This window comes from Bipolaris zeicola, assembly GCF_000523435.1.
Source record: "Bipolaris zeicola 26-R-13 unplaced genomic scaffold scaffold_89, whole genome shotgun sequence".
NCBI lineage: Eukaryota > Fungi > Ascomycota > Dothideomycetes > Pleosporales > Pleosporaceae > Bipolaris > Bipolaris zeicola.
The window spans coordinates 23192-49543 of NW_006912138.1; the positions used below are offsets into that span (position 1 = coordinate 23192).

At 52.1% G+C, this 26352-nt stretch overlaps 10 protein-coding genes across 10 annotated transcripts; 6 read left to right on the forward strand and 4 right to left on the reverse strand.

Annotated features, from left to right (window-relative positions):
• Positions 1-17: 17 nt before the first annotated feature.
• On the forward strand, positions 18-2814 carry COCCADRAFT_97981 (uncharacterized protein; the record flags this gene model as incomplete). Its single annotated transcript, XM_007714796.1, has 4 exons — positions 18-380; positions 606-1911; positions 2001-2422; positions 2473-2814. 4 exons carry the CDS (start codon positions 18-20, stop codon positions 2812-2814), a joined length of 2433 nt encoding a protein of 810 aa, XP_007712986.1.
• Positions 2815-4792: 1978 nt separating this feature from the next.
• Positions 4793-6196, reverse strand: COCCADRAFT_5628 (uncharacterized protein; the record flags this gene model as incomplete). Its single annotated transcript, XM_007714776.1, has 1 exon — positions 4793-6196. The coding sequence occupies one exon, from the start codon at positions 6194-6196 to the stop codon at positions 4793-4795; it is 1404 nt and encodes a 467-aa protein (XP_007712966.1).
• Positions 6197-7683: 1487 nt separating this feature from the next.
• COCCADRAFT_98048 (uncharacterized protein) lies at positions 7684-9789 on the reverse strand (the record flags this gene model as incomplete). The annotated part of the gene is made up of 1 exon (XM_007714797.1): positions 7684-9789. The coding sequence occupies one exon, from the start codon at positions 9787-9789 to the stop codon at positions 7684-7686; it is 2106 nt and encodes a 701-aa protein (XP_007712987.1).
• Positions 9790-10261: 472 nt separating this feature from the next.
• On the forward strand, positions 10262-13591 carry COCCADRAFT_26826 (uncharacterized protein; the record flags this gene model as incomplete). The annotated part of the gene is made up of 1 exon (XM_007714780.1): positions 10262-13591. One exon carries the CDS (start codon positions 10262-10264, stop codon positions 13589-13591), a length of 3330 nt encoding a protein of 1109 aa, XP_007712970.1.
• Positions 13592-14059: 468 nt separating this feature from the next.
• On the reverse strand, positions 14060-14866 carry COCCADRAFT_97983 (uncharacterized protein; the record flags this gene model as incomplete). The annotated part of the gene is made up of 3 exons (XM_007714798.1): positions 14060-14156; positions 14213-14678; positions 14737-14866. 3 exons carry the CDS (start codon positions 14864-14866, stop codon positions 14060-14062), a joined length of 693 nt encoding a protein of 230 aa, XP_007712988.1.
• A 604-nt stretch (positions 14867-15470) lies between these two features.
• Positions 15471-17095, forward strand: COCCADRAFT_26828 (uncharacterized protein; the record flags this gene model as incomplete). The annotated part of the gene is made up of 2 exons (XM_007714781.1): positions 15471-16924; positions 16978-17095. 2 exons carry the CDS (start codon positions 15471-15473, stop codon positions 17093-17095), a joined length of 1572 nt encoding a protein of 523 aa, XP_007712971.1.
• An 889-nt stretch (positions 17096-17984) lies between these two features.
• COCCADRAFT_98018 (uncharacterized protein) lies at positions 17985-19489 on the forward strand (the record flags this gene model as incomplete). The annotated part of the gene is made up of 2 exons (XM_007714799.1): positions 17985-18299; positions 18359-19489. 2 exons carry the CDS (start codon positions 17985-17987, stop codon positions 19487-19489), a joined length of 1446 nt encoding a protein of 481 aa, XP_007712989.1.
• A 979-nt stretch (positions 19490-20468) lies between these two features.
• On the reverse strand, positions 20469-23226 carry COCCADRAFT_97955 (uncharacterized protein; the record flags this gene model as incomplete). Its single annotated transcript, XM_007714800.1, has 2 exons — positions 20469-22786; positions 22839-23226. The coding sequence occupies 2 exons, from the start codon at positions 23224-23226 to the stop codon at positions 20469-20471; spliced, it is 2706 nt and encodes a 901-aa protein (XP_007712990.1).
• Positions 23227-23569: 343 nt separating this feature from the next.
• COCCADRAFT_97964 (uncharacterized protein) lies at positions 23570-24005 on the forward strand (the record flags this gene model as incomplete). Its single annotated transcript, XM_007714801.1, has 3 exons — positions 23570-23705; positions 23782-23861; positions 23919-24005. 3 exons carry the CDS (start codon positions 23570-23572, stop codon positions 24003-24005), a joined length of 303 nt encoding a protein of 100 aa, XP_007712991.1.
• A 1170-nt stretch (positions 24006-25175) lies between these two features.
• On the forward strand, positions 25176-26205 carry COCCADRAFT_97977 (uncharacterized protein; the record flags this gene model as incomplete). Its single annotated transcript, XM_007714802.1, has 2 exons — positions 25176-25389; positions 25442-26205. 2 exons carry the CDS (start codon positions 25176-25178, stop codon positions 26203-26205), a joined length of 978 nt encoding a protein of 325 aa, XP_007712992.1.
• Between the last annotated feature and the right edge of the window lie 147 nt (positions 26206-26352).

Consider the following 26352-nt stretch of genomic DNA (forward strand, 5'->3'; position numbering starts at 1 on the left):
GCCCACCGGCCGCCACGATGAATGGCGACCTGAGCCTGTCGCAGACGCTCGGCGGACTGCGCATTGCCAATCCAGACGAGGACGACGACGCTCCCTCGCCTCCCCCAACCAACCCCCAGCTGCTCCCCCAGTCCTCAGATGCCCCAGACGCTCCGCCGCAGCTCCCGCAACCCGCGTCGTCATCAGCATCAGCATCACCACCACCCTCACCACTACCGCCCTCGCGCGCCTCGTCCTCGGCCACCGTCACCGACAGGCAGCAGCACCAGCAGCAGCAGTACCTCCAGCACCCCCAGCACCACTCGCCCCTCGCCTCGTACGACCCCGCCTCATCTTACGCGTCCATAGACGAGGAGCCCGCCGCCTCAGACTCGCTTTCTGTCAACCACAATGCCTATGCCTCGTCACCCTCAGGCTCGCCCGCTGCATTTCCCTCCCCCCTAGCAGAGACGTCGTCGCTGTCATCGCATTCACCGCGCCTGTCCCACCGCCAGTCGATGCCCCTGGCCCAGCAGGCACAGCAAGCACAGCATCAGGCTGTCTATCCCGCCTACGCCGCCGCCCCGTTGCTGCAGCAGCAGCGCAGCGCCGTGCCCACGTCGCAGCCCATGCGAGAACGCCCCGTGTCCACGAGCATGTACCAACATCCCAACCTCTCCACCTCGTCCACCACCGCCCCTGGCACATACCGCTACAACGACGAAGCAATGGCCACGGACATTCGCCGTACTGCGAGCTCCCGAGTCGCCCCGGGTGCCATGCCCACAAGAGAACACAGCAGACGGGATCCCTACCGCCAGTCCGCACAAATGTCGGCTATCAACGGGCCTCTCCCGCCTCGGAGAAGCTCGCGGCGGGTGCCCATGGAAGCACACCATCCCGGGGCATCCCAATTATCCAGCTCTCCGTACAGCGTCGAGGGCGGGCCGCTCTCAAGCAGCGAGGAGTGGAAAGAGCGGGGTGCTGCTGTGAGCACTAGACAGGACCTAGATCAGAATGGCAGGCCAATCACCCGCGTGGTGAAAAAGGGCGTCAAGGACTTCAACTTTGGTAGGACATTGGGTGAAGGTTCCTACAGTACTGTCTTGGCAGCAACAGATCGCCAGACACTGCGCGAATACGCAATCAAGGTGCTCGACAAGCGCCATATCATTAAGGAGAAGAAGGTCAAATATGTGAACATTGAGAAGGATACGCTTAACCGCTTGACGGAGCACCCTGGCATTGTCCGACTCTACTATACCTTCCAGGACGAGCGCTCATTGTACTTTGTCCTCGACTTGGCATCTGGTGGTGAATTGCTGGGCTTCCTCAAGAAGATGGGCACATTTGACGTGGAGTGCACACGGTTCTACGGAGCCCAAATACTGGACGCAATCGACTACATGCACAACAAGGGCGTAATACACCGAGATCTGAAGCCTGAGAATGTCCTCCTCGACGATGCAATGCATGTCAAGATTACGGATTTTGGCACGGCAAAGATACTAGACCAGAAGAGATCAAACGGTGCCGGGTCAAGTAGTGACCCTCTAGATACCAGCGAGTCGGACCGCGCGCAATCGTTTGTGGGAACTGCGGAATATGTGTCGCCAGAACTACTCACAGATAAGAATGCGTGCAAAGCGAGCGATCTCTGGGCGTTTGGCTGCATCATTTACCAACTACTTGCCGGAAGACCTCCGTTCAAGGCTGCAAACGAATACATGACATTTCAGAAAATTGTCGGACTCGAATACTCCTTCCCAGACGGTTTCCCTCCACTAGCAAAAGACCTGGTTGAGCGACTGCTGGTTCTGGATCCATTGACACGACTGCCTATGGAGCATATTAAGAATCATGCCTTTTTTGATGGCATCCAATGGGGCAAGGGGCTGTGGAAGCAAAAGGCTCCGCGCCTCAAGTCCTACAGTGCGCCCCCACAAGAACCAATCAAGCTCAATGGTATGTATAATCGGTTCCTTCATACAAATGCAACGAAGCAACTAACATCGTTTCAGGACCCTCCGCACCCGTAGCAACAGCTCCCAGTCAACCCCAGGCGCGACCAAAGCCACGGCTCATCACCGAACTACCCCCTCCCTCTCAGCTCGACATCGACTGGTCTCCAGTCCTCACAAAGCGAGACGAACGAATATTGAAGCTTGGAAACATGTTTGTCACACAGCATCCTCCTGGTCACGTTGTCGGCGCCAAGGAAGAGCCAGCAGAGCCACCCAAGAAGTTCTCACGCTTTTTCGGTGGAAATACTGTCAAGAAGCGACAGCGGCTCGTAATGATTACGTCCAACGCTCGCGTTCTCATGTGCGCAGCAGGCACAAACGACAAGAAGCTCAAGGAAGAGGTATCATTGCTCTCAGCAGGCTGTTCATGGAGATCGTTCCAGGACTCCAAGGGCCTTACTGCTTGGCTCGTAGAAACAGTACGTTGTAGAGATCCTCCAACATTGCAATCCCAGCTGACAAACTATAGCGAGACAAGCAGTATGTCTTTGAAGACACCAAAAGCACCACCAGCGATCCCGAGGGCAGCAAGTACTCTACCCAAGAATGGCTGGATAGCATCGAACAAGCTCGGGACTATGCCTTTTCACAAACAATGTCGAATTCGTACTCTGCTGATGCAAGTCTGAGTGAGCTCGTCTCAAACCACACCACTCCCACCAGTACGTTGGGAGCTGACTCTGCCCTCGAGAGCGTGAACATTCCCGCCTCCCGCCACGGCCATCTTCGCAAAGAAGGCGATACTGACTCAGTAAAGGGTAGGAAGCGCTTTAGCAAACGCCACTCAAGGAATGGACTGGCAAACTTTTGAGAGCGGAAGACGACAAAGCTCGGAACTTATGGGAATGCAGATATCCCGCCTCCAGGTGCTTTCTTCGCAATACCATGCACAAACGACCATGCAACTACATCTGAACATACTCCTACGTAAACCACAAGTGGTTAAAAAAAACTTGACTTCAGCTTCAGTGCAACCCAGGCTCATGGGTATCTCTCGATACAGCGCACGGCGTTTATGGCGTCCATTTCCTAGCGTCAGTTATCCTAGCTCATCCGATCATCGCCATCATCAATTTCTTTTGTTTCCCATTCTACAGGTACGGCATTCCAACGTTCCATCTGCCAACAAGCGATATTTGTTGGATTCGGATTATCTTTGCATTTAGCGGCTGCAGCTTTTTTCCGCCGTGACTTTTCGTTTTTTTTTTCATACACATTCGGCTCGACTTTTTTTTCAACAAGACTCGGATTTTCTCTTCGGCTGTCGCTCAGATGATGTAAGTGAGGCGACAGCATTCTTCCCCTTCGTCCACCTCTACTACTATTACTTTTTCTTTTCATCTTATTCTTTTCCATGCAAGTTTGGTTCGGAGAGACGCGTGCTTTCGGTAGACTTTGAAGCAAGAATGTATTGTCGGTGTGTTGGGAAAGGTGATTTTTATCCTTGCAGTCGGAGCTTCGTGGTTCAGGAGCAGGACGAGAGGAAGGTGGGGAGGGAGGAGAAGCGGCGAGGGGTAGAAGCGGTAGGAGGCGAGGAGGAGGTAGTAGTAGAAGGGAGGGTTAGTTTGGTACATGTACACCCATGTTTTGGCGCTCGGGGTGGTGAGGTCGAGGTCAATTAAAAAGAGAACTTGTAATGCAAATTTTTCGTGGCTGGTTATACATAGGACCAAGCGCTGTTGATACTGGTGTTTGTCTGCCATTCAGTCTTTGTTGATGGAGTGGTGCTTGTTTATACACATTAATGGATGGGTGTAAAACTATTGATCTTTTTTTGTCTCTAGTGAGATGGGTGCATCTATTTCAAATTATTTTTTTTGCAAATACACGGTAAGATTTCAAATATCTATCCACTGTTCTTAATGATGTCCATTATAAAAATTCTACAATGATTGGCATTTGCAATTACGTAGAAAATGAACTCTCTCATATTGTAGAGTAATATTCTCGATTGTAGTCTTTAGAGCTAGTTATAGTTATTGAAATATACAGCGAAGCAAAGATACATCATACACTTGTGTTAGTAGTCCCACTTGTTCTACTTTACACACACCAGGAAAATACCAAAGGAATAATTTAAATAAAGTAGTTAGTGGGTGCTGGAAAAATATAGTACTCCCAAACATGATCTTTGTTAAATTATAACTAAGTGATTTGGTGTTACGTGTTATTTTTTTCAAGGGTTAAAATGAATATTTATTTCCTCTTTGCTATTTGATAACGAGGGAAGAAAAAAAATATGCATGATAAGTATATTTGAAATGATGAAACTTGAAGAAAGTACAGCGATGATGTACAACAACAGATCGTAGCACTCACAACAACACCTATTGTGGATGTTAAACAGCAACAGCATCACAGCCTTCGCAAAAACAAACAAACAAACACAGATATAGCTAGAAGTCGGACTACGGCATGTCGGCCCGTATCCAAAAAGAAGTTATATTCATCATGATCATAGAGTTTGTCTACTCTTTTTTACTTAAAAGCTAAAAGGAAAAAAGAAGCTAAAGATACAACTAAAAAAAACAGTATGCACACACGTACGAGCGAAAAAAAAGACACTAGACCGTACATGCATACATAGGTACAAGAAATAAAGATAAAAAAAAGATTCGTCGTCAGCCCGGCCATCAAGCAGGGGTGGGTATACGTCCTTTGCCTAATTTCCAATTTGTGGAAAAAGAAAAACGCTAACAGATACTAATCCCCAAAGTTACCTGATACACACATATACATCCTTCTCTTCATCTTTGGGGCATTTCTCTCGCGGAAACAAGAAAGAAAGACTAATAAGCATCACCGAAGATTTCCTTTGGCGTCTGAACCATTTCTTCTCCACCACGGCGTCTCCTTGCGTCCATCTTCTTCTCCATCTTGCGGTCACGCCTTGTAGTCAGATGAGGTGTCACAGGCGTGACGGGCGTAAATGGCATATAAGGACTGTAGGGTGTAAAAGGGACACCGGTCTTGGGAGTGCCCAAGGCCAGTCTGTCGACGCGGCGGTCGAGCACCGTGGTTTGGATGCCAGGAGAGTTGAGAGGTGATGAAAAGGAACGGAGCGGGAGGGATTGGTTGGGTGATGTGGCGGTTTTTTGTTTCGACGGTGGTGGTGGGGTGGAGATGGTGAGGCCGAGGTTGTTGGACGTAGTTGAGCTTCCGCGGCGATGGGGAGCGGGGTGAGGTAGTGGTTGGACTTGATCCAGGCTTTCGTCGGCGTCATAAGGCGATGTTGGCGAGTTTGTTTGAGTTGGGGGCGATGGCGGAGCACCAGGGGCGTAGAAGCGAGGGGTTAGAGGCCGTCGAGCTTCATCGTCATCATCTGCGCCAGGGTACTTCGCAATGGGGCCGGAAATGCGCAGATTCTTAAGGTTGAAGCGCGTATTCTTACTGCTTGTTGTAGCATTTGATGTTTGCGAGCGCTTGGAGAGGATGCTGCGGGGGCTTGCAGGGGCTGGTTGTTCTGCGCGGAGACGGTCACGTGTGTTTGATGCGGTTGTCGGTCTATCGTGGTGGCCTGGAGGGTAAATGGCTCGAACAGGAGATGCAGGGCTATCGTAGTTGTCTTGAGAACGTGCGACACTAATGGCCGACGGTCTTCTCCGGTCAGTAGGCGGTGGGAGAGGCTCTGCCTCGTCTACACTGGCTCTGGCGGATTGTTTCTTTGCGTCAAACTCCATGACGGCAGCATAGAGGCGCTCCATGTCGGCTTGATCTTGGTCGCGATGAGCGTCGAGAACCTTTTGATCAAAAGAATTGGGCGATTGGACGACAGGGCTTTGGGGGCTGCTGGGAACAGAGTCGTTCTTCTTGAATTTCTTCAACCACGATCGTGCAGACAGTGGGGGTGATGTGAGACCAGGAGTCTTGATGGTCGGTCTTGTTGGCTTGTTTTCCAATTCCAGCTCCAGCTCCTTGGGCGGCGCGAGTGCCTTTCGTCTCATCTTTCTGCCAACAGTGAGGAGTAAGACGCCCCAAATAAGTACTGTGAAGAGGTAGCCGCCAACGATACCACAGATTTCGTAGGGTAAAACACTCTTGTCTCGGATAGCGTGATATGAAGCAGGAGGGCCGTCTTCAGGCGCCGGGGCGGGGTCGCGGTAGTTGTCTGTGAAGTCGTAGGGTGCAGCAGAAACACCAGTTGCAACAAGGAGGAGGGATAACAGGGCTGGTGGAAGAACCCTTTCGAGCATGGCTCCGGGTGGGATGGAGTCAAGGAAATATAAGCAAAGAAATAGGAAAGAGAGAGGGTACGTCTATCTTTTCTCGCACTGCCAGGATAAGCGATGATCTAGGGCTGCAGTCACACAGGTTGGTTGCCCACTTCCCGACAGTGAGGAACCGGGTGAAATGCAGAGCGTAGCAGGAGGCGACATGGTGATATGAAGAGGGATTCGCAGCGGGTAAGTACTCTCTGATCAGCGGTCTGCAAGTGGTCGGGCACAAGAGGCGGACGACTGGGTGTGATGGCTTGGAAGAGGCCAGGCGGGGGCGTGATTGGGCGGGCGCTATGCTGAGCGACATGCAGACGTCCAGTGGATGCACTCAATCAGCCGCTGGAGCGGGGTCGCTTGGCTGTGCGCTAGGCCCAGACGGGACCGAGGCCGATGAATGCAATGGCTTGCCATGCCAATCTATTGCTCTTGTTCTCTCCGAGTGGCTGTTGCCAAAATAGAATGTGATGAGGCTTTCCGTGTGGGCATGAGCGTGGTGCCGGCGTCGTCATGGCCTTTTCTCTCCGCATGTGTCGGCAGTTGGTCGTCGAGACAAGCATTCGGCGAAGAAACATGTTTATCCGCCTCGCCCCCAACGCTCGACCTGGCTTGAAACAAGTGCATGCAACCCAGCCTCCAGGACCGAGGGCGATCTTGCTGCCAACTCGAGGCACAGTCGACGGGAGGAGACGGTCCGCATGCATGAACGGCGTGCCCTGTGCCTGCAGCGTCGAAGAATATGCTCCTGCTCCCCCGCGCTCCCATTGGCCAGACTAGAGCCTTGCTAAGCGCCCGGCCAAGCCAATCAGCACACCGTCGGCCCATGGCACTAGCAGTCACATCGCCTCGCCTGTGCTAGTGCCAGCATCTCAATCATCAACCATCTCGCCAGTCCACCATTGTCACTTCACGCCTTGCGTCTGGCCTCGTGGGTTGCAAATTCTCCGCAATCCTCGTCACATTTCCCACGTTGTCATGCAATCATGTGCCGTGCCTCACCGACTCGCCCTGCAGTACTAAGCTCCCAGGGCCCCCATTGACCACCCGCACCACCGCATCACCGCCGTCTTTCTGCGACCACACGCTGCATTGGCTGTATCTTTTGCATTTCAACGATTCATGCAAGCCTCCGCCACTTCAAGAGGACGCCTTACGCGCGTCTGATTTCACACGGGTGAGTCACTAACACGCAAGTCGTCAGGGGAAACAAGTGCTCTGAACCCCGTCAACATGATGACGGCCGCTTCCATTTCCACTCCCAGTCCACGTACATACCTACGTCCGGCCGCGTGCCGACATGTCACTATCACTGCCTAGGCATGCATCAGACCGATGCTGGATTAGCGAATGCTAGCACACATATCTGCCCATCAGAGGCTATAGAGGCTTACCCTGCCAGAATCCCACTACCCAATTGCATCTTCCACTCCAAACTCTCCCCGAGCACACCGATAACGCCGTCAGCTTCACTTGCCCTCGGCCTTGGCAATGAGCACTTCGCCCAGGTCTATCGGATCCCACACGCTCTTATCTTTCTTGTTCTGCACCCACACATCATCATCCTTGAGATAGACCACCGCACCTCCACGTCCCGTCGCGCTTGCCGTGATGCGGAAGAGCGGTAGGGCCGTCTGCTCGTGTGCTTCACGTAGCGGAATCAAGAGGAGATTCTCCTCTTCACAAAATCGCTCTACCGTGTCCTTGAACCTGTGTTCTTGTGCTGGCGGCGCAGATGGTGCTGGCTCCTTGTTGATTGGTTTGGCCGGTCGTACCGTCTCTACAGACGGTCCAGTACTCTCGAATTGAGGCGTCGGGAGATCTGTAAACCTCGCCTCACCAAGTCTCTTTGCTTGGTTTACAAGCGAGTATGCTTTCTCCCAGCCCAATTCCACAGAGAGCACGTTACTCAGTTCATTACGCACGTCGTTCCTCCACCACCCAAGCCAAGCCCGGACTTCCTCAAACACCACCTCTTCGCTTGACACCCATTGATGAAGGACTGCGAGAAACTTGGGAAAGAAATGCGCCCGCAATAACTCGCCAATGGCTTCGTTCGATAATAGCCCTTTCCATGCAAACACAGCCTTCAGCGGTGCGACGTCTTGCTGTTCGTTAGGGTCTATTTCAAAGTAGTCTCGTACATGGGCTGCCAAGCGTGGTAGTAGATGCGAGGTAAGCAAATGATCAAACTCGCCCTTGCCAAAAAGCCTTCGCCACTGGTCCATTCCGGGCAATGGTCCCTTGGAGAGATCAATCGAGTGCAGTGCGTGACGAATCTTGCGCCTAATTTCAGCAACAAGCCCAGATCCCTTGGGATCCAGATCTGCAGGCCGGAGGAACGGAAGCCACTCAATCACCCAAGTGTGTGGGCTCTTCTTGAACTTCCGAGGATTCCATTCATGAATAGAAGTCGATAGTTTCCGCGTAACCTGCTCAAGCACTCGTTTGCCTATAAAGGGTGGAAGAACCGGTGTCCACACTTCTACCAAACGCAATAGGGGACGCGGATGCTTCACATCCCATTGTGTCACTGCTGAGCTGACAGGAGGAAGCCACAATTTCAGCATCATAGATTCGTATGCTGATGTAGTTCCACGCTTGATTGTATCTTCCTCTTCAACTGCATTCTGATTGACCAATGCTTCTGAAGGATGAGTGTAGGCCTGGGACACGATTCTTCTGCTTCGAGGCTGTATGATGTTGGCCAGTTCCGCAAAGGCTGCTGCCATATCTTCAAGCGCATCCTCGAGCGGGTCCCATGAAGCCGTGACCTTGGAAAAGTGTGGATGTATGACAGCGATTGACTCGCGATGCAGTGGCTTCGACGGATATGCAGCGCGCAGACTCTTGAGCCCTTCGCAGACAGCCCCAAATGTACCAATACGCAATGATTGCATTCGTGAATGCAGATCCTCAAGCTCGTCCATTTGTCGTTCCAAAGCCTCAAGCTCCTTCTGTAGTGCATATTCCTGAGGTGGAATAGACTGCGATTCGATTTGTAGTTGCTCAAAGGCTTCCGAGAAGCTGTTCAGGTCTCTCCGCACGCGTGCTTGCAACGAATTTTCAAAGGGAACAATGTCAGGGCCACGAAGCGATACGCCAGAAGCAGGAGTAGATGCGCCTGTCGTGGCATCGATGATGGACTGCAGTACGGGCGGTACATGCATTCCAGCAGCTTCCAACTCGTACAAAGTCTTCTTGGGCCGGGGAGTTGCGGTGCGTGCCTCGCCTCTAGCCTTTGCTTTTCTTTTCTTCCTCTCCTCGCGTTCCTCCTCAGACGTGTCGACATACTTTTCGCCATTCTCCTCAGCCTTGCGCCGCTCCTCGCGCTTCTGTTGTTCACTCTTCTCCGCCACTGAACCGATGCCTCCCTTGGTGCCACGATTAACGACCTGGATGGGCTCTGAGATACCGGCTCCTTCCTTTCCCAGACCACCTTCGCCCTTGTATCCCATCTTGGCAAGCATCTTCGCGCCAAAGCCCGTTTTGAGCGCGTTGCCATCCTCGACCTTTGCGCGCTTGTTCGGCTGCTGTCTGAAGCTGTGCTTCCGCTTGCCACCGTCGGCGTCCATGGTGGCGATGAATGCGAGACTGATTTATTGGTCTTGTCGTATAGGGAACCAACTATCGATTGCTCGTCGCGCGTGCAGTGCACAGGGCAGTGGCCGTGTCGCCAGGTGGTCACAGCAGGAGCTTGCAATGTCTCAGACAAAGTACACGATTGCGATTCTCCCTGTGTCCACGACGCGAGTGTGTATAGGCAGTGATGGCATTGGCAGTGGATAAAATTGCGGGATGCGGAGTTAAGGCACTCGTACAAGTATTACGCTCGTAACGTGACCGCGCCAAGCAGGCGGTTAGCGTCGCGTCACCCTGGCCGGTACGCGTGCTATTATTGGAAGGGGTTTGGTTGGGACCCTATCACCCTCCATCCATGTCGGTGTCGGTGCAACAAACATTGCCAGATTCCCCTTTACGACAACCAGGTACGCATAAGTACCGACTCCCATTGTCCAGCAGTCTCCCTGCTGCCGGCTGTCCGCCATGGCCTCCACGCCTCCACCCTCGCAGCCAGTCCCCATACGCTCTCCCGATAAGCGCAACGTCGACATCCGTCACCCAGTCCCCGATCTGCAATCGCTGCAAGGGGCCTACCTGGGCAACATTGAGCGTCTCGAGGAACATGCCGAGCGCATGAGCGAGGCCGGCTCCGACCTCCAGGAAGAGATACGTAAGACGTACTCGGAACTCAAGCTGACAGACAGCCGACGTTCCTCGCTACGCTCTCTCCAGACGGGTGAAGAACTTACTAGGCGTCTTAGCAACAGGAGCCGCGGCGTCTCCATCAGTTCCCATGCCAACTCTATAGTCGACCTGAACGGCAATGCACGATGGGGGGGTTACTCTCCAGGGGGTTACATCACGTCACCCGCCGATTCTTTGCGCTCGGGATCTTTGCCTAAACCTCCGACTTCGAACCAGCGTCAGCGATCAGAATCAAAAGCGTCACGGTTGGGCCAGGTTGTACATCCAGAGCAAGTTAAAGTCAGACAAAGATACTATGCTGCCCAAACATCGTCACCCACACTGCCTCCAACTGCTCCGCCCCCCGAGGACCGTGATTCAGTATCACCCCCACAGCGAAAAGTCTCGTCCTTTACTAGGATATTTGATGATGTTGCAAATGGACTGCCCGAAGACTTGCGCAATACCGTCATGACGGGCACACCTCCTAGGCACCCTGACGGTCACTATTCTGAAGACATGCATGATCAGTATCCAGACCACCGCAACCTCCCTGACCGACCACCCACCTCGGCCTCAACCGATACTATCCATCAAGCACACACACTATGGCAAGACTTTGATGGTGTTCACTGCCCAGATACTGTCAAAGAAGAGTCGGAATCGTCACCCCACAGTCGCCGTCGTCATAGCCGGCCATCCTCCTACAGCCACTCATTTACGGATAATAACTCAGGCCATCAGTCTTATGGCGCTCCACCACCTGAAGATGGCATGGTCTTCTATCCTGCCCCTGTTCCACAAATGCTCAACCTTCCAAAACGTCTGTCACAACTACCCCCAAGTGATACAAGAGCCCGGCGCCGGACACAAGTTCTTGAATCGATGCAGGCGGAAAACAGGAAATCGATGCCCATGAATCCAGATAACATCATGGAGACCTCCAAGGCAAATAAGAGGAAGACGAGACAGAGTTTAATGGGCCTACCGCCTCAATTGCGAGCAAGTGCTTACTTCGACAATCAAGTGGCTCCTTCGCAGGAATTTGCCGTCAAAGGTGAATCTGCCCAAGACACACTCGAAAGCATCCTGGATGCATCTGCACGTGCACCAGTCTCTGCGTTTACCGACCATCCTTTTGGCGGCGATGTAACCCGTGAGGTTTATGGTGTAGATCACAAACGCAAGAGCTCCAAATTGCCAGAAGTGCCGCCAACACTGCAACAAACCAGGAGGCGAAGCTCTTTCAACATACTCGACACCAATCACAATGCAAATGGAGAACGCCTCAAGAAACTGAAGAAACGCAATAGCTCGGCTGATATGAACCTACTTCTGGTCAAGGCAAGTGAAAACAGGATGAGTCTAAGTGACGACTTGGACCATTGTGATGAAGAAGAACGAGGCCCTCATACTGCAAATGATTTGAACCATTCTCGAAATTCCCAGGAGAACCCGAATCGCCACTCTGATGACAATGACCGTGAACACGAGGATACTTCGAGTGATGAAGATAAAGAGGAAGAGGACGAAGAATCAGAAGAAGAAGAGGAAGAGCCCCAGTTTGGTGCACCAACTACCTTGCTAGCTGAACTTCAGCTGCGACAAGCAAAGCAAAAGTTAAGAAACATGAACTACGTCACCCTGATGGATCAAGGTCTGATTGACGGTCGCCAAACTTTGCTTCAAATGAACGATGTAGCCGAAGCTGAGAAGCAGCGCAGGATCCGCAAAAAGGTCAATCTTGCCTGGGAAGCCCCTGGAGAAGATGATGATTCCGAGGACGATGTACCGCTGGGTGTTTTGTATAAACAAGCTGCGCCAAACTATGCGCCACGCAAGATTGTGGGACTGATTGAGCAGCGCGAAATGGAGGACAACGAACCCTTGAGTCGTCGGCGAAATAGGCTTCGTGGGGCTGACCCGAGACCTCACCAGGCTCCTCAGCCCGGACAACCTGGCCATGAACCGAATCTTGCGGTTCCAGACATCATGGCTGATCCCATCTCAGAGGAAGAGGAGGGTGAGACGCTGGCTGAGCGTATGCGTCGACTAAGGGAGAAGCAACAGCTTGATGCGGCCTTGGGAGATGATGTTCGCAAGAGCACCGTGAGCGGTGATTTTGCGGCTGAGATGATGAGCAAACTCGGTGTTTCAGAAGGCCATGATGAAGCCCAGGATGCACACAAAGCCGCGGTTGCCCCAGGTACTGGGGAGGAAGAGGAGGAGACTCTTGGTCAGCGCCGCGCCCGCCTCCAGGCTGAGGCGGCGGCCCGTGGTGACCAGATACCATCCGCTGGCCAGCGTCCCATGTTACGTGGTGCCTCTTCTCTCGCAGACATTCTCTCTGCCAATCCACTTGATCCTCACTACCAAGCGCGCAAGGTGTCAAACGAAGCACTGATTTCGAACCTCCCCCAAGGTAGTCTTCTGCGCCAAAACATTGTCGACGAGGAGCGAAGAAAGCAGGAACGTCTCACGGCATATCGGCGAACCTCTGGTTATGGACCTATGGATCCTCTGGTCCCAGGCATCGGCGACAAGGAAAAGGATGACGACGATGACAATATTCCTTTGGGCAAGAAGATCCAGGCCTACAAGGATGCCCATAATCCAATCACGAACGGGCAGATGGCTGCTAGTATCTCCAAACTCAACGCTCCGCGATCTCCGTCACCACCGCCACCTCAACCGCAGCCGCAACCACAGCTACCAGGTATGCTGGGCATGAACAGCATGGGAATGATGTCCGCACCCAACTTGAACATGCCCATGCAGCAGCCCATGATGGGCGGTGGTATGGGCATGGGGATGAACATGGGCATGCCAATGGGAATGGGAATGAACATGGGTATGATGGGTGGCGGCATGCGTCAAAGTACCATGATGGGCGGTGGAGTCGGAATGCCCATGCAGATGAATCCCATGCAAATGAATGGAATGGGCGGTATGCAAATGCCCATGCAGATGCAGATGCCCATGAGCGGTGGTATGCCAATGGGAGGTATGGGTGGCGGAATGCCTATGGGAATGCCCATGGGTATGATGCCAGGACAGATGATGGGACCGCCCATGGATCCGAGACAGAGAGACCAGATTGATCGGTGGATGTCGGGCATTAGGAACTGATCGCGCTGTCTTTTTTGTTTGCTGGTTTCTTCCCTTGTCCTTTTCGTAGTCTGAATATCTGTTTAGGCGTCGAGTATCATGTTTCTATTTTTCGTTACCAGCGTCTGGGATGGAAGTATATGGAGATATTATAGCGTAGCATAGCGTTGTCTTTTTTTGTTGTTCTTCTTTTTCTATCCTGCATGCAAAGAGTTTTTTCTAACAGCACAATATTTATCTGCATGTCAGCGTTTAGGGATTAGAAGGACTTGGTACCGTATATGTGCGAACAAAAGGGACTTAATATGGGATAAAAGCGTTACATAGCAACTAATGGAGCGATGAATCATAAAAAAGGCATTGTTGTGATGGTTCTTAGTATTCAACCCAGGTTGGTATATACACATTACTAGGCCAGATGCTGCTGTGTCCAAAAGGCCCAGCCAGTTGACAAGCTATCGGCTCTGCCTTTGCGGTGGGTCCAAACGCTTACTTGAAACGCTTCTCGGCCGCCTTCCAGTTGATGACGTTCCAGATGGCCTTGAAGTACTCAGCCTTGCGGTTCTGGTAGTCGAGGTAGTAAGCGCTAGCATGACGTTAGTATGGCACTTGTCTTTGCATCGAAGCTGTGTGAGGACTTACTGCTCCCACGCGTCGACACCGAGAATGGGACGGAACTGGCCAACCACAGGGTCCTGGTTGGCATATGTCTTGATCTGGATGCCGCCAGTCTGCGTGTCCTGTACCAGCCATGCCCATCCACTGCCTTGGATACCTGCGAGCGCGGTGTTGAACTTCTCCTTGAAAGCGTCAAGGCTGCCATAGTTGGTGTTGATGGCAGCTGCGAGAGCGCCAGATGGTGGCTCACCACCACCCTGGTTGGTGGGCGCGAGGTTCTCCCAGAAGAGAGTGTGGTTGATGTGGCCACCACCGTGAAAGTTGATGAGGGGCTGCAGGGCAATCTGAGCCTGGATATCCTGCTTCTGCTTGGCCTCGGCGATCTGCTCGCTGAAGTTGTTGAACGAGGTCACGTAGGTGTTGTGGTGGTTCTTGTGGTGTAGCTCCATGATCTTGCCCGAGATGGAGGGCTCGAGCGCGCCATAGTCGTCTGTAGCCTTGTTAGAGCAAGAAAGGAACTTATTAGTTGATAGGATGAATAGACATACATGGGAGGTCGGGCAGAGTAGCCTTTCCGCGAACAAAAGTGGCACCAGCCAGTCCAGCCCGCGAGGCGACGGGCGCGGCGGCTCGGGCAGCCGAGCGGAGGGCGGATGTGCGGAGAAGAGTGGTGTTCATTGTAGCTACAATTGATGGGGGTAGCAAGTCAATTGGGCTTGTCAGGTGGTGTTACGGTGGTGTGTCTTGCTGTTGGGGCTCTGGGGATGTTGCTAATTTATCGCCAGACATTTCGTCATAGCAGAAGATGCCGACCGCCGAGCTTTGGAGCTCCCCCTCGCCCTTGCAACGGCTATGGGTCCCCCACCAATGATGCCGCGCTACTTGAATGGTATGAATGCATTGTGGCCATCAGTCGCGATGAGCTGATCCATGTACATGCATATCATTGTAGAGCCTCGACTGCAGATAATAACAGCCCATCACAAGAGCTGCCGCCATGTTCCCTCAATGTTGTACAACCAGCCAACCTTGCGCGGCCGTTCTCGGGCAATTGGACCAGTCAAGAGCCTTGGGGGACGGGAGGCGACACATTTTGAGTGTCGCGTGCTTGCAGAGAAGACATTCTTGTGGGCTCAATTTGGAATGATTTGCTAATCAGTCATTCAAACTTCTCTGCCGTCTCACGCCATGTAGGCTGATTGAACCGCTCCCTGCGTTTTCTCGACTTTGGCCGTAGTCTACGCTCCCGACTCGTCCATTCTTCTACCCCGCCAACGTCATCATGGCACCTGTCAACGTTGTCCACCTACCCAACGGCCAGAATCTCACAGTAACGCCGGTATTTGGTGGTCTTTTCTTTAAATCCAGCGACATACAAACCCATTCGCATTTCCCGCCTGGTTGGACAGTCGTGCTCAATTCGGAAGATGAAGCTGCCAGCGAAGAACATGAGCAACAGCTGCAGCCGCAGGGGGGTGAAGAGGACCTATTTCCTCCGCGTCGTGTGCATCGGTTCAAGCGACCAACACTAACTGGCGACCATCTCTACATATCGTCCATCTCGAATCCGAGTAGCAATGAGTTTAGGCCCGCTGCGTCGCCGACGCGCCAAATCGCCATGATGCTGTGGGCGACACTGTACTGGTATTTCCACCAGCCCGAGCCAACGCTGCAGGTCACAAACACACTGTCCAAGAACACGGCTGATGCAGGCAAGCCCAAAGGAGAGTGGCGCATCAACATCAACAGAGAAGGCGTGTTCAAGGGCAGGGTCGTGCTGCCCAAGCTCGAGCGCATGGGTCTTATAGCCACCGAGGATTCAACAGTGGGCTGCGCCCAAGACGAATCCTCACCCGAAGGCTGGTCGCGCATGTTCGTTAGCCGGAGAACCTTTTGGCAGTTGGATCCCAGAATCTACCTCTTTACACTTTCGCCGTTGGCCACACCCTTTCCAACAGCTTCACCGTATCCTTCGCGACCAGCGTCACCCGCCGCTGTAGCTGACTCGAAAAAAGAACAGCAGACGGAGCAGGTCTCACAAGGCCTGTGGTCGCCCACCGCACCGGGTCCCTTCCACTCGAGCTCGCACTTACCCACCTACTATCCTCCGCCCCCAGCGCAGTATGTCTTCACGAACAATACCCGTCACCCCATACGTCCGAAGCCACCGCGGCAGGGTGAGGTACTATACACGAGATACATTCCTAGCGTTGGGCAATACCTATCATTCCGTGTGGCTTCGCTTTCAGCAAAGGCAGTGCGTCATCAAGGTCCTGTGTCTGACCAGGTGCCTAATCCGCATCGACTGAGTGGCACTGCCGCACCCGATTCCCCGACCTCTGCGGCGAACAATGGCATGTCTGATGTGGAATACCTGCACAAGTGGATGAACGATGCCCGCGTCTCACACTTTTGGGGTGAAGCAGGCCCTCAGTCGCACCAGGAAGAATTTCTCAAGAACGGCTTGCGGTCGAAAAATTCTTTCCCTGTCATCGGGTGTTGGGATGGAAAACCTTTTGGCTACTTTGAGATCTATTGGGTCAAGGAGGATAACCTTGGCAAGTATTTGCCTATAGTTGGTGATTACGATAGAGGCTTTCATTGTTTGGTGGGCGAACAGGAGTTTCGGGGTCCGCATAGGATCAGGATATGGCTAAGCGCGCTAGTCCACTACTGTTGGCTTGCGGACAACCGGACTGAAAGAGTCATGCTCGAGCCAAGGGTCGACAACGAAAAGTAAGTATTGCGCCAGGAAAGTTGCTGTCGGAACACCATACTAATGATTATAGGCTTGCAAACTATCTTCAAGAAGCCGGCTTCTACAAAGAGCGCGAGATCAGTCTCCCTCACAAGCAGAGCAACCTATTCAAGATCAATCGCGACGTGTGGCGAGGGCCGGCACTATGAGCCCGCGGAGACGGGAATAATTGTGGAGTTGGGCAGAGCCGCATGAACGCCCGCTTGGGGAAGAGAATTTTGTGGAGTACCCAAGGGGAGGGGAGATAGCACGGTCCAGGCTATGTTTGCGTACATAGTACTACCGTCGAATACATGAATGGACCGATGGCGTAGAAATGAAACCATTGGGTTTCAACTCATGCTACTTTACACAGTATTTCATTTAATTTTGCAACATCAGCTGCCAAAAACTTGCAAGGCAAGCGCCGATGGAAGGGGTGCGGGATTTACAAAATTCTAGGTAGGTGGTACCTGGATGCCAAGAAAAGTTGTCGAAGGCGCGCCCTGCAACCAACCCAACAAGGTGGCGGAAGAAATCTCAGATTGCTTAGACTGTTCATTGGTATCAATCCTGTAGATACGATTTGTGAAAGGCCGGCATTAGGACGACCTGCGACATTCGGTATAACGGACCATGGACATGCGTTTCCAATTACAATGGTGCAATGCGTAGTGATGTGGGGTTTAGCGAGGTCCAAAAGTTTTTTGACTACACGTGAGATCATCACTCTTGCCCAACATACAGATAATAGATTCACCGCGATTGGCGCAAGTACACAATAGATAGAATCTGCTTTCATATCCATAGTGAACGCCACTGCCGATATACCTCCTGCCCTGGTTACTAGATTGGGCTTAACGCGGACACTACTACTTAAGTGAGCTCCTACGCAGTTTCAATCTTCACTTCTCACAATCACTTCCTCACAGAGGTTTGGTTCAGTGACATAGCCTTGCTCACTTTCAACACTAGTCCCTTACCTATATAAGGAACGATCCGGCACACTGCTAACCCACACCTGTCAACCACAAAGCACCTACAACTACCCCACATACCATGGCCTCCGGCACCTACACCACGCCCTTGACGGGCCGCTGGAGCTCTTCCGAGATGTCGCACCTCTTCTCCAAGGAGAATCGTCATTCAACTTGGCGCAAACTCTGGCTCTACCTTGCAGAGTCTGAGAAGGAGCTCGGCGTCGAGGGCATCACTGATGAAGCATTGACTCAGATGCGAGAGCATTTGACTCTCACCGAGAAGGACTTTGCTGTCGCTGCTGTTGAGGAGAAGCTGAGGAGGCACGATGTCATGGCCCACGTTCACGCTTTCGGTCAAGTTGCCCCTGCCGCTGCAGGAATCATTCACTACGGAGTAAGTCGATCGTGTTTACAATGTTGCTGCTGAGGATGCAAGAGCTGACACAATACAAGGCAACTAGCTGCTACGTGACTGACAACGCTGAGCTTCTGTTGATGCGCGATGCTCTGGATCTTCTCATTCCCAAGCTCGCCAAGGTCATTTCCAACCTCCGTTCCTTTGCCCTGAAGTGGAAGTCCGAGCCAGCACTTGCCTACACGCACCTTCAGCCTGCCCAGCTCATCACTGTCGGCAAACGCGCTGCTCATTGGGCCCAGGATCTGCTTTTCGACCTCGAGGACCTCGAGCGCGTGCGTGAGCGTCTGCTACTTCGCGGTGCTCAGGGTACTACAGGAACGCAAGCTTCTTTCTTGGAAATCTTCAAGGGAGACGGCGACAAGTGCGATCAACTCAACGAGCTGCTGTGCAAGAAGACTGGATTCCCGTCTTGCTACCCAGTCTCTTCCCAGACGTACACTAGGAAGGTTGATTTGATCGTCGCAAACGCAGTCTGCGGCCTTGGTTCGAGTGCAAAGAAGATCACCGGCGACATCCGTAACCTGGCGAGCTACAAGGAACTTGAGGAGCCTTTCGAGTCCACCCAGATCGGCTCATCGGCCATGGCCTACAAGCGCAACCCCATGCGTTCGGAGCGCGTCGCCAGCTTGTCGCGCGCACTCCTGGGCAAGCACGCAGCCTTTGCTCAGACACACGCGGACCAAGGTTTTGAGCGCACCCTCGATGACTCGGCCGTCCGTCGCATGGATATTCCCGAGATGTTCCTCCTCGCCGACGCGATCCTGCTCTCGCTCGACAATGTGACTTCTGGTCTTGTCGTATATCCCAAGCGCATTGATGCACGCATTCAGGCCGAGCTCCCCTTCATGATCACCGAGTCTATCATCATGCGCCTTGTTGCAAAGGGAGCTTCCCGCCAAGACGCCCACGAAGAAATCCGCGTGCTGTCGCACGAAGCAGGTTACCAGGTCAAGAATGAAGGCCAGGCCAACGATCTTGTCGAGCGCATCCGCAAGACTGAGTTCTTCAAGCCTATTTGGGGCGAGCTCGATGAGATGATGGATAGCAAGCTGTATATCGGACGCAGCGAGCGAATTGTTGAGAAGGTGTGTGATGACCTTGAAAAGCACTTGGCCAAGTACAAGAACTACATCGAGAACACCAAGACCAGTGAGTTGCATGTCTGAGGCACATGAGCATGCATGTCATTAGAAATACGATGCCAAGGGAAATGTGTGAGACGTGTGAAATCTGAAGGCGGGAATGTCTGGTCGGTATTATGAAGCGGAATGCATGGCGGGAAAAGGGAATTCGGTTTTATTGAAAAGGCGCATGGTGGAAAAGGGAAGGAAGCTTTATTCAAAGCAGCTGCATAGCAAATGAGGAAAAGTAATGAAATTTGTCATGAAAGTAACTCTTCTAAATCATGTGATTTCTCACCATCTACTTACTCTTAACCCCTTTGGTTGCGTAAAGAGAATTTGTGGTCAAATTTCCAGTTAGGGCATTGAACGACTTTAGTTTTCTTTTAATCGTAGTTTTTTTCGCAGATACGGAAGACTATCTGAAGTGACTGAGTATGATTGCTTGAAAATTATTTTTATAACTAGTAGTCAATCAAGGAGAAAATCGAAAAAAAGCTTTTCTGGTACTAAAACTTGGAAAAAAATCCGTTTTTCTAGCCGTAGAAATCGTAAGAAAATCAATATTGATGATGAATTGTTTTCTAGCAATTGGATACTCTGGTTGATTTTGGGAGAGTAAGGGATTCGAGAACGATTTCTTGGCGGATATAATTAGTTTTCGTGATGAAGTAATGTGGATAGTAGAAAGGAAAAGGGGGTTTATGTTCTGAACTCCTTGCCTACACTTTCATTGCACGAGTGAAATATATTTGAAGATAAGTAAATAGTAAAGAAGGATATACCATGATTCATTGATATGCACACCCAGGCAAAACAAGACCAACCCATTAACTCCTCTCTATGACTTTCCCTCTTCGTTCCGAAGAGCCTCCCATAAAAGATCAGGAAATGGTATAGAACAATATACAAATGGCAACGAATACGATGCTCTTCTTGAAACAGCCCCAACAAAAAACACCCACGAAATATATATATTCACAGAGAAAAGAAGTCCATCAAGTGAGAGCAAGAACAGATAACCCTAGTATTTCCTCCCCCGTCGACGCGGTAAGCCCGATTCCATACCAGTAGATGTTGGTGTCGCAATACTAGAATGAGCAACCATGACTTTCAGTGCCGGGATTCCTTTCTTCGGCGTGGCGTCCGTCAAGCCTGCAGCGCGGATAGAGTTTTCTTTCTCACCTGAGCCAGTCAATTGTGGTAAGATGACTTTTTTGGGTGCAGCGAGGCGGCTTTTGCGTTGCGTAGGGAGTGATGAGGATGATACGCCGACGGGTGCTACGTCTAGAGATGGCAGTTTGGTTTCGGGAACGCTTGAAACGCTGCTATCGATAGAGGTGGGTGCGACGGGCATCTTCTTTACCTTAGCCACTTTTGGCTTGGGTATTTGCGGTTGTTTTTGCCGTGTTGCTTTGTCCTGGCTTGTCTCCTTTTCTTCTTGTACTGCTTCCGGAAGGAGAGATGATGGAGCGATCAAACCCTTTGCTGGAGTGCCGTTGGCAGTGCCGAGGCCCCTGACTCTCCGGATCTTTGGTGTAGAAGTCTTGCTCGTCTTTTCCTTCTTTTTCTTCTTTGACTCAGACCCAGTGTCTGAGAAGCTCAACTCGTCTGGGGTAGCCAGCGATTCTGCCTCAGCTAGGGCATTGGCGATAGTATCCGGGTTCTCTTGGTAGTATGCTAGCTGCTCATCCCAACGTACGTTCTTGCCGACGACAATTTCCTTAGGGGTCTCATCAATTGGTGGTAGGGTCATTGCATCCATTTGAGCCTTCATCAAACGAACAATAACACCGAATGCACCTTGCTTATTCTTGCGTGTGTTTGCGCGGGTCAAGTCTGCCAGGACCTTTGCATCATCCTTCTTCAGAACAACCACTTCGTTTCCGTCATTGCGGCGGATGGCAATCTTGGGTGCTGGTGCCGGTCCGGTTGACGCCGGAGCAGGTAGCCGCGACTTCTTGGCTCTCGATGAGCGTCTTGTAGTCTTTTCGTTCGTTTCGTCTGTGTCTTCTGGTACTGTTGCGGCTGGTGTAGGTGATGGCAGAGCCTCGTTAGGTGCGCTCAGCGTGGGCGTTTGCGAAAAATCAAGCGTCAAATCGATGTTGTGTTTGGCTGGCGAGTTGGGGTCCTTTTCTTCAAGGGCCTTTCTGGGAGAGGCTAAAGCATGACGAACGACATCCGAATCGCGACGATTCTGCAACGACTCCCTTCGGTGTGTGGTGATGGCCGCCTTTTCAGCTTTGCTGGCGGCTGCACGGTTGAGAAAGTCTTTGAGCATGGCCGTGTCATCGTCGAAAGCGGCCGTTACAGTGGTATCTTCGAAACTAGAGGCTAGGCGAGGTGGAGGCGAATGAAGTTTTCGAGGCGTAGGTGAGGCGGGTTTCGACGTGCTCAACGAGAGTGCCAAGCCATCTGTAATGTCTTCTGTAGGTGCCTCGTCCATGGCATGGTCCTCGGATATTACAGAATTGCTGTCAGTGGCGGCTTCATCAGTAGGGCTGGCCTCATCGTCCATGGAGTTGTCCTCGGAGTCATCTTCGGCGATCTGATGAACGTGTACTTGTTCGTGTAAGGGATCATCCCCTTGTGTGGCAGTAGAAGAGGTTTCCCGTATTGTTTTCCGATATTCCCTTAGGATATCTAGCTGTAGCGATGCTTCAGTGAATTCTTCTTCCGGATCGCGTTCTTCTGAGGAGCTCGGTGTGTCTTCCTCCTCTACATCATCCTCTGCGTCTTCTGTTTCTGACTCGATTGGTAGTGCCGCTTCGGGACTTTCCTCTGTCTTAGACTCGTCTTCTTCGTGCGATGGTGAAGGCGACGAAGACTTGATCTCATTGGTTGGCAAGGCGGGGTACTGAATCTCACTTAGAGGCTCAGGCGTCTGGTCTATAGTGTTTGTATCTTGGTCTCGTAGCTCAATCTTGTCGACATTGGTCTTCTCCTTGGGCTGCTCCACAATGTCTTCCATGGCTGCTTCTGACTCCGCCTCAATGGCTTGAATCTGTGGCAGCTCGGGGTAAGAAACCTTGGCAGGAGAACGGAACAGATTGGCAAGTGTTGTATCCTCGGCAGACCGAGGATCGGTGTCTTGCTCCATATCTTGGTGCCTATCTAAGCTCTCGCGGTCTGGAAGGTCTTCTGTGGCAGCTGCGTCCAGGTTGAATGCGAAAGCAGGCGTCCTGTGCGCGTCTACTGGGTTTGCGACTGTGTCTTCTTCGCTTTGCATGGTCTCATCTGGCTCGTTGAGGCTTGCACTGTCGCCTTCTGTCAAGTCGTAGCTGTGGTCGTCTCCCTCGTCGCCGGTTGCTTCGTTGTCAGCAAAAGGAGTGGCTCGCTTTCCTGAAAGTGCGTTAGTAGATTATAGATAGCCATGCGCTGGTCAAAGGCCTACTCGGCAGCACGCTCTTCCTGCGGTCCCAGCGCGTGGCCTTGAAGGCGCGTTTCTTTGCATTGGGCCTGGTCGAGGACTTCTCCATGGCCTTGGGGCTAATGTGCTGACGCCTTTTGACGGGTCTAGAGAGCGCATCTTGCTCCTCGTCATCAGCATCGTCCTGGGGTGTGTTGTCGGCACGCGATCTTAGGTTGAATCTCCGCCAGATCTTCTTCTCCTTTCCCTGGCCAATGCGCTTGACCTCTTGCTTGCGCTCCCAGCCGCGGGGGATTTTTGCAACAGGAAGGGTGCTGGGATCGAAAAGGGCGGCATCGGCATCGTTCCAGGTGGTGTTGAAGAGTGTTGTTTTGGCAGTCGGTGTGGCGCGTTTGCGCGGCGAGGGGGTCATGACGTCGATAGGGGGAAAAGAATGCTACACGGACAGAAGATTCAAGGACGCGCAAACATGGGGGCTGTATTCGTGAGGGCCGTTAGTATCGTCGCATAGGGTTGGTGTTGTGTGGGTGCTGTGTAAGTATGCGCTGTCTGTATGTATGTAAACAAAGGCTAAGATACGGCGCTAACATGCAAAGCAGGGATGACGACGGGGCAGCTCCGCACACGCCAAGCAAAGGCCATGCCCGCTGCGGGAAACTTTTGACCCGCCGATGATCAACGACGACGACGACAGCGACGACGACAACAACATCTGATTGCAATACATTCACGTCCCGGGCGACTCTGCAACAATCATGGTACCAAAGCCTCAAGGCAGTGCTGTTCAGTCGGCTACGCATCGCCCTCTCCCGCCGCTCCCCAAGCTCCGCGTCCGACGACCAAACAAGCCAGAGGTGAACCCATGCCTCGGCGCAATGTCCTCAGTTTTGGGTATGTTTTTGCTGGAGGATAATATCAGTTGGAAATCTATTATTGCAATTGGCGCAGGCTGACATGTCTGCATTAGGATGCTGGGCTTCGTCGGGTTACAGCATGCAAGCATGCGCACAGCTTGAACAGAAATTGCGCCAGTGCATGGATGCTCCAGTATGTGCACTTGCGTCTATATGCTGATGTGCATGTGATTTCTAACGAATACTCCAGCGAGACCCCAACCAAAAGAAGAACAACATCAACTACCACCTCTCGAGAATGTACCCCAAGATTGTTGGCCCTCACAAGCGCAACTAGACGGCCTGCATCTCGTTCTCTTTGTACACTACTCATACCCACGCCACGGCGGCCGCACGAAACAGCATCATGGAGGAGTTTTATCGCTTTTGGATCATCACTTGGAGTTATGGAGACAAAGGCTGTAGATAGGTCGTGCTAAGGAAGAGTCGGACGTTTGCACATGTTGTCTTGAGACCAATCTCTACTTGGAACCCTGAGCCATAATCACGTGCTGAGTACGTGCAGAATTGTGAAGCAAGGAAGAGGCCAGGCTAGGCCAAGCCATTCACGCAATCAGCCTCATGTGGCACAACACGAAAACTAGGCCAGTGCGACCAAACTCCAAGGTCCGCCCTTTGCGCACGACCATTTGTGGCTTTGTTTGTTCTGTATCGGGCCAGCGCTTACCACATTTTACTACGACTCATCACTCAAGACCCTCCAACAGCGCCCGTTTTGCGAATCGTCGTGTGTTGGTTGAGGCAATGCAACTCTTTCCCACACATTCTCCCACATGCAGAGCATCTCTTTATCTGTGTCAGCCTCGCACTTGCATGTCGATGTCCAATAAGGCGTGCTACAAATCACCTCCAGCCATCCAGGAATTATTGCAGCAGTACTCGTCTTCGTCATTTTGCATGAATATGCTGTGTCCCGTTCGCTCAACATGCCCACTTTAGCTATATTTACGTCCTGTTGATCTGCGCCACATGCACGCTCAGGCCCACCCACTCTACACCACCACCACCTCTACCAGTGCGCGATCCTACGCTTGTCCTGATCCGGCACAAATATACAATGTCATCGTTCTATCAATGGTCAGCTACTCTACTGTCTAGTCCAAGACAAGATAGCCAAGGTGTGATTGGCAAGAGGGCGAGGAATGCCTTGCATGCTCATACTGACGCTTACCCCCATGCTACGGTGACATTTGCTCATGACCGCACCACGATACCGCTTTCGATTGGATCGCCAGGGACATGGCCTAATTGCTATAGGTAGGGGAAGCTCTGGAGCTACCCTAGCTACAGCATGTGTTGCTGGGGTATTCTTCCTCGCTCTCACTGCGCTCAGCCGCCGCACGCTCTCCGCCATACTGCTTACTTATGTACCCTCTATCTTATTGCATTTCCCTCGTCATTTCGACATAGCTTTGAGAGAAGAACCTCCCGACCACATGGAAACACAATGACGACTGCTCTTTTCACCCTCATCTTTCTGGTGCCAGCAATCGCAAACGCAGCAGCGCTGTTAAAATCGATACCAGAGCCTACACGTTTCGTCCCTTCAGCGGATATATGGGGTCCCGCACCAACAGCAGCAGCACAGCTGCCCTTGCCTCTATTGAAGCGCCAGACCAGTGGAAGCGACTACACATGCGGCTTCGTCTCCGGATCACCAGGTCAGTTTTCCTCGCCCACTCGAAGCTATCAACTTACTCACTTTGAAAAAAGACAGCCCGATAACATGCGCGAACCCAACCCAAACATGCGCGACAAACACCTTCTTCGGCATACACGGCTGCTGCAATCCAGCATCAAACACCCCCTGCACACTCGCCACCTCCTGCATCGCATCCACTGCCATGACCGCCTCATGCACAGACACCGCCTGCTCATCCGAAGAAGCAATCGTAAAATGCACAGCCAGCACAGCGCAAGAATGCTACCAATGGCATTTCATCTACGACAACATGGTAATGACACAGCATGGTTGCGCCGAAACAGCATTTACAAGCACTGCGTACCGTTCCCCTGGCATGAGCATGCTATCATTGAGCAATACAAAAACCGGGGAAAGGAAGACTGTCACCGCGACTGTGACTACGAGGGAAGTTGTTTCCGGCATTCCCACTGCTGCGACGGAGGACAGAGCCTCGACAAATTCTTCTGAAGGGAAGAAAAATAGTCTAGGAGCGGTCATAGGCGGTACAGTTGGCGCTTGCATCTTCGTTTGTTTCCTCGCTTTTGTGGTTTTTCTGGCGTGGAGGCGGCGCAGGGATTTGACAGGGCAGAATGCGCAGTCCTATCGGCAACAGCAGCAGCAACAGTCAATGGTTGAGTATCATGCTGTTGTGTATGAAGATGCGAATAAGGCTTGGGATCAGCAGCGTGGGGTGGTGGCGTGTGAGAGGGAGATTTGCATGGGGGGTGGCGTGGGCGTTGTCGAGATGGACGGGACGCAGAGACCTGTTGAAGCGCCGACGGGAGAGAAGTGAACATCATTGGAATCATATTTTGCTGTTTTCAAATCAGAGTTGTACATGGTATCACCATTTTCAATTCAAGCCACTGATTCTGTGATAATGTATGACATTTGATGCTTCATGCAGACTATTGGATCTTGTATACTACCGTCGATAGAT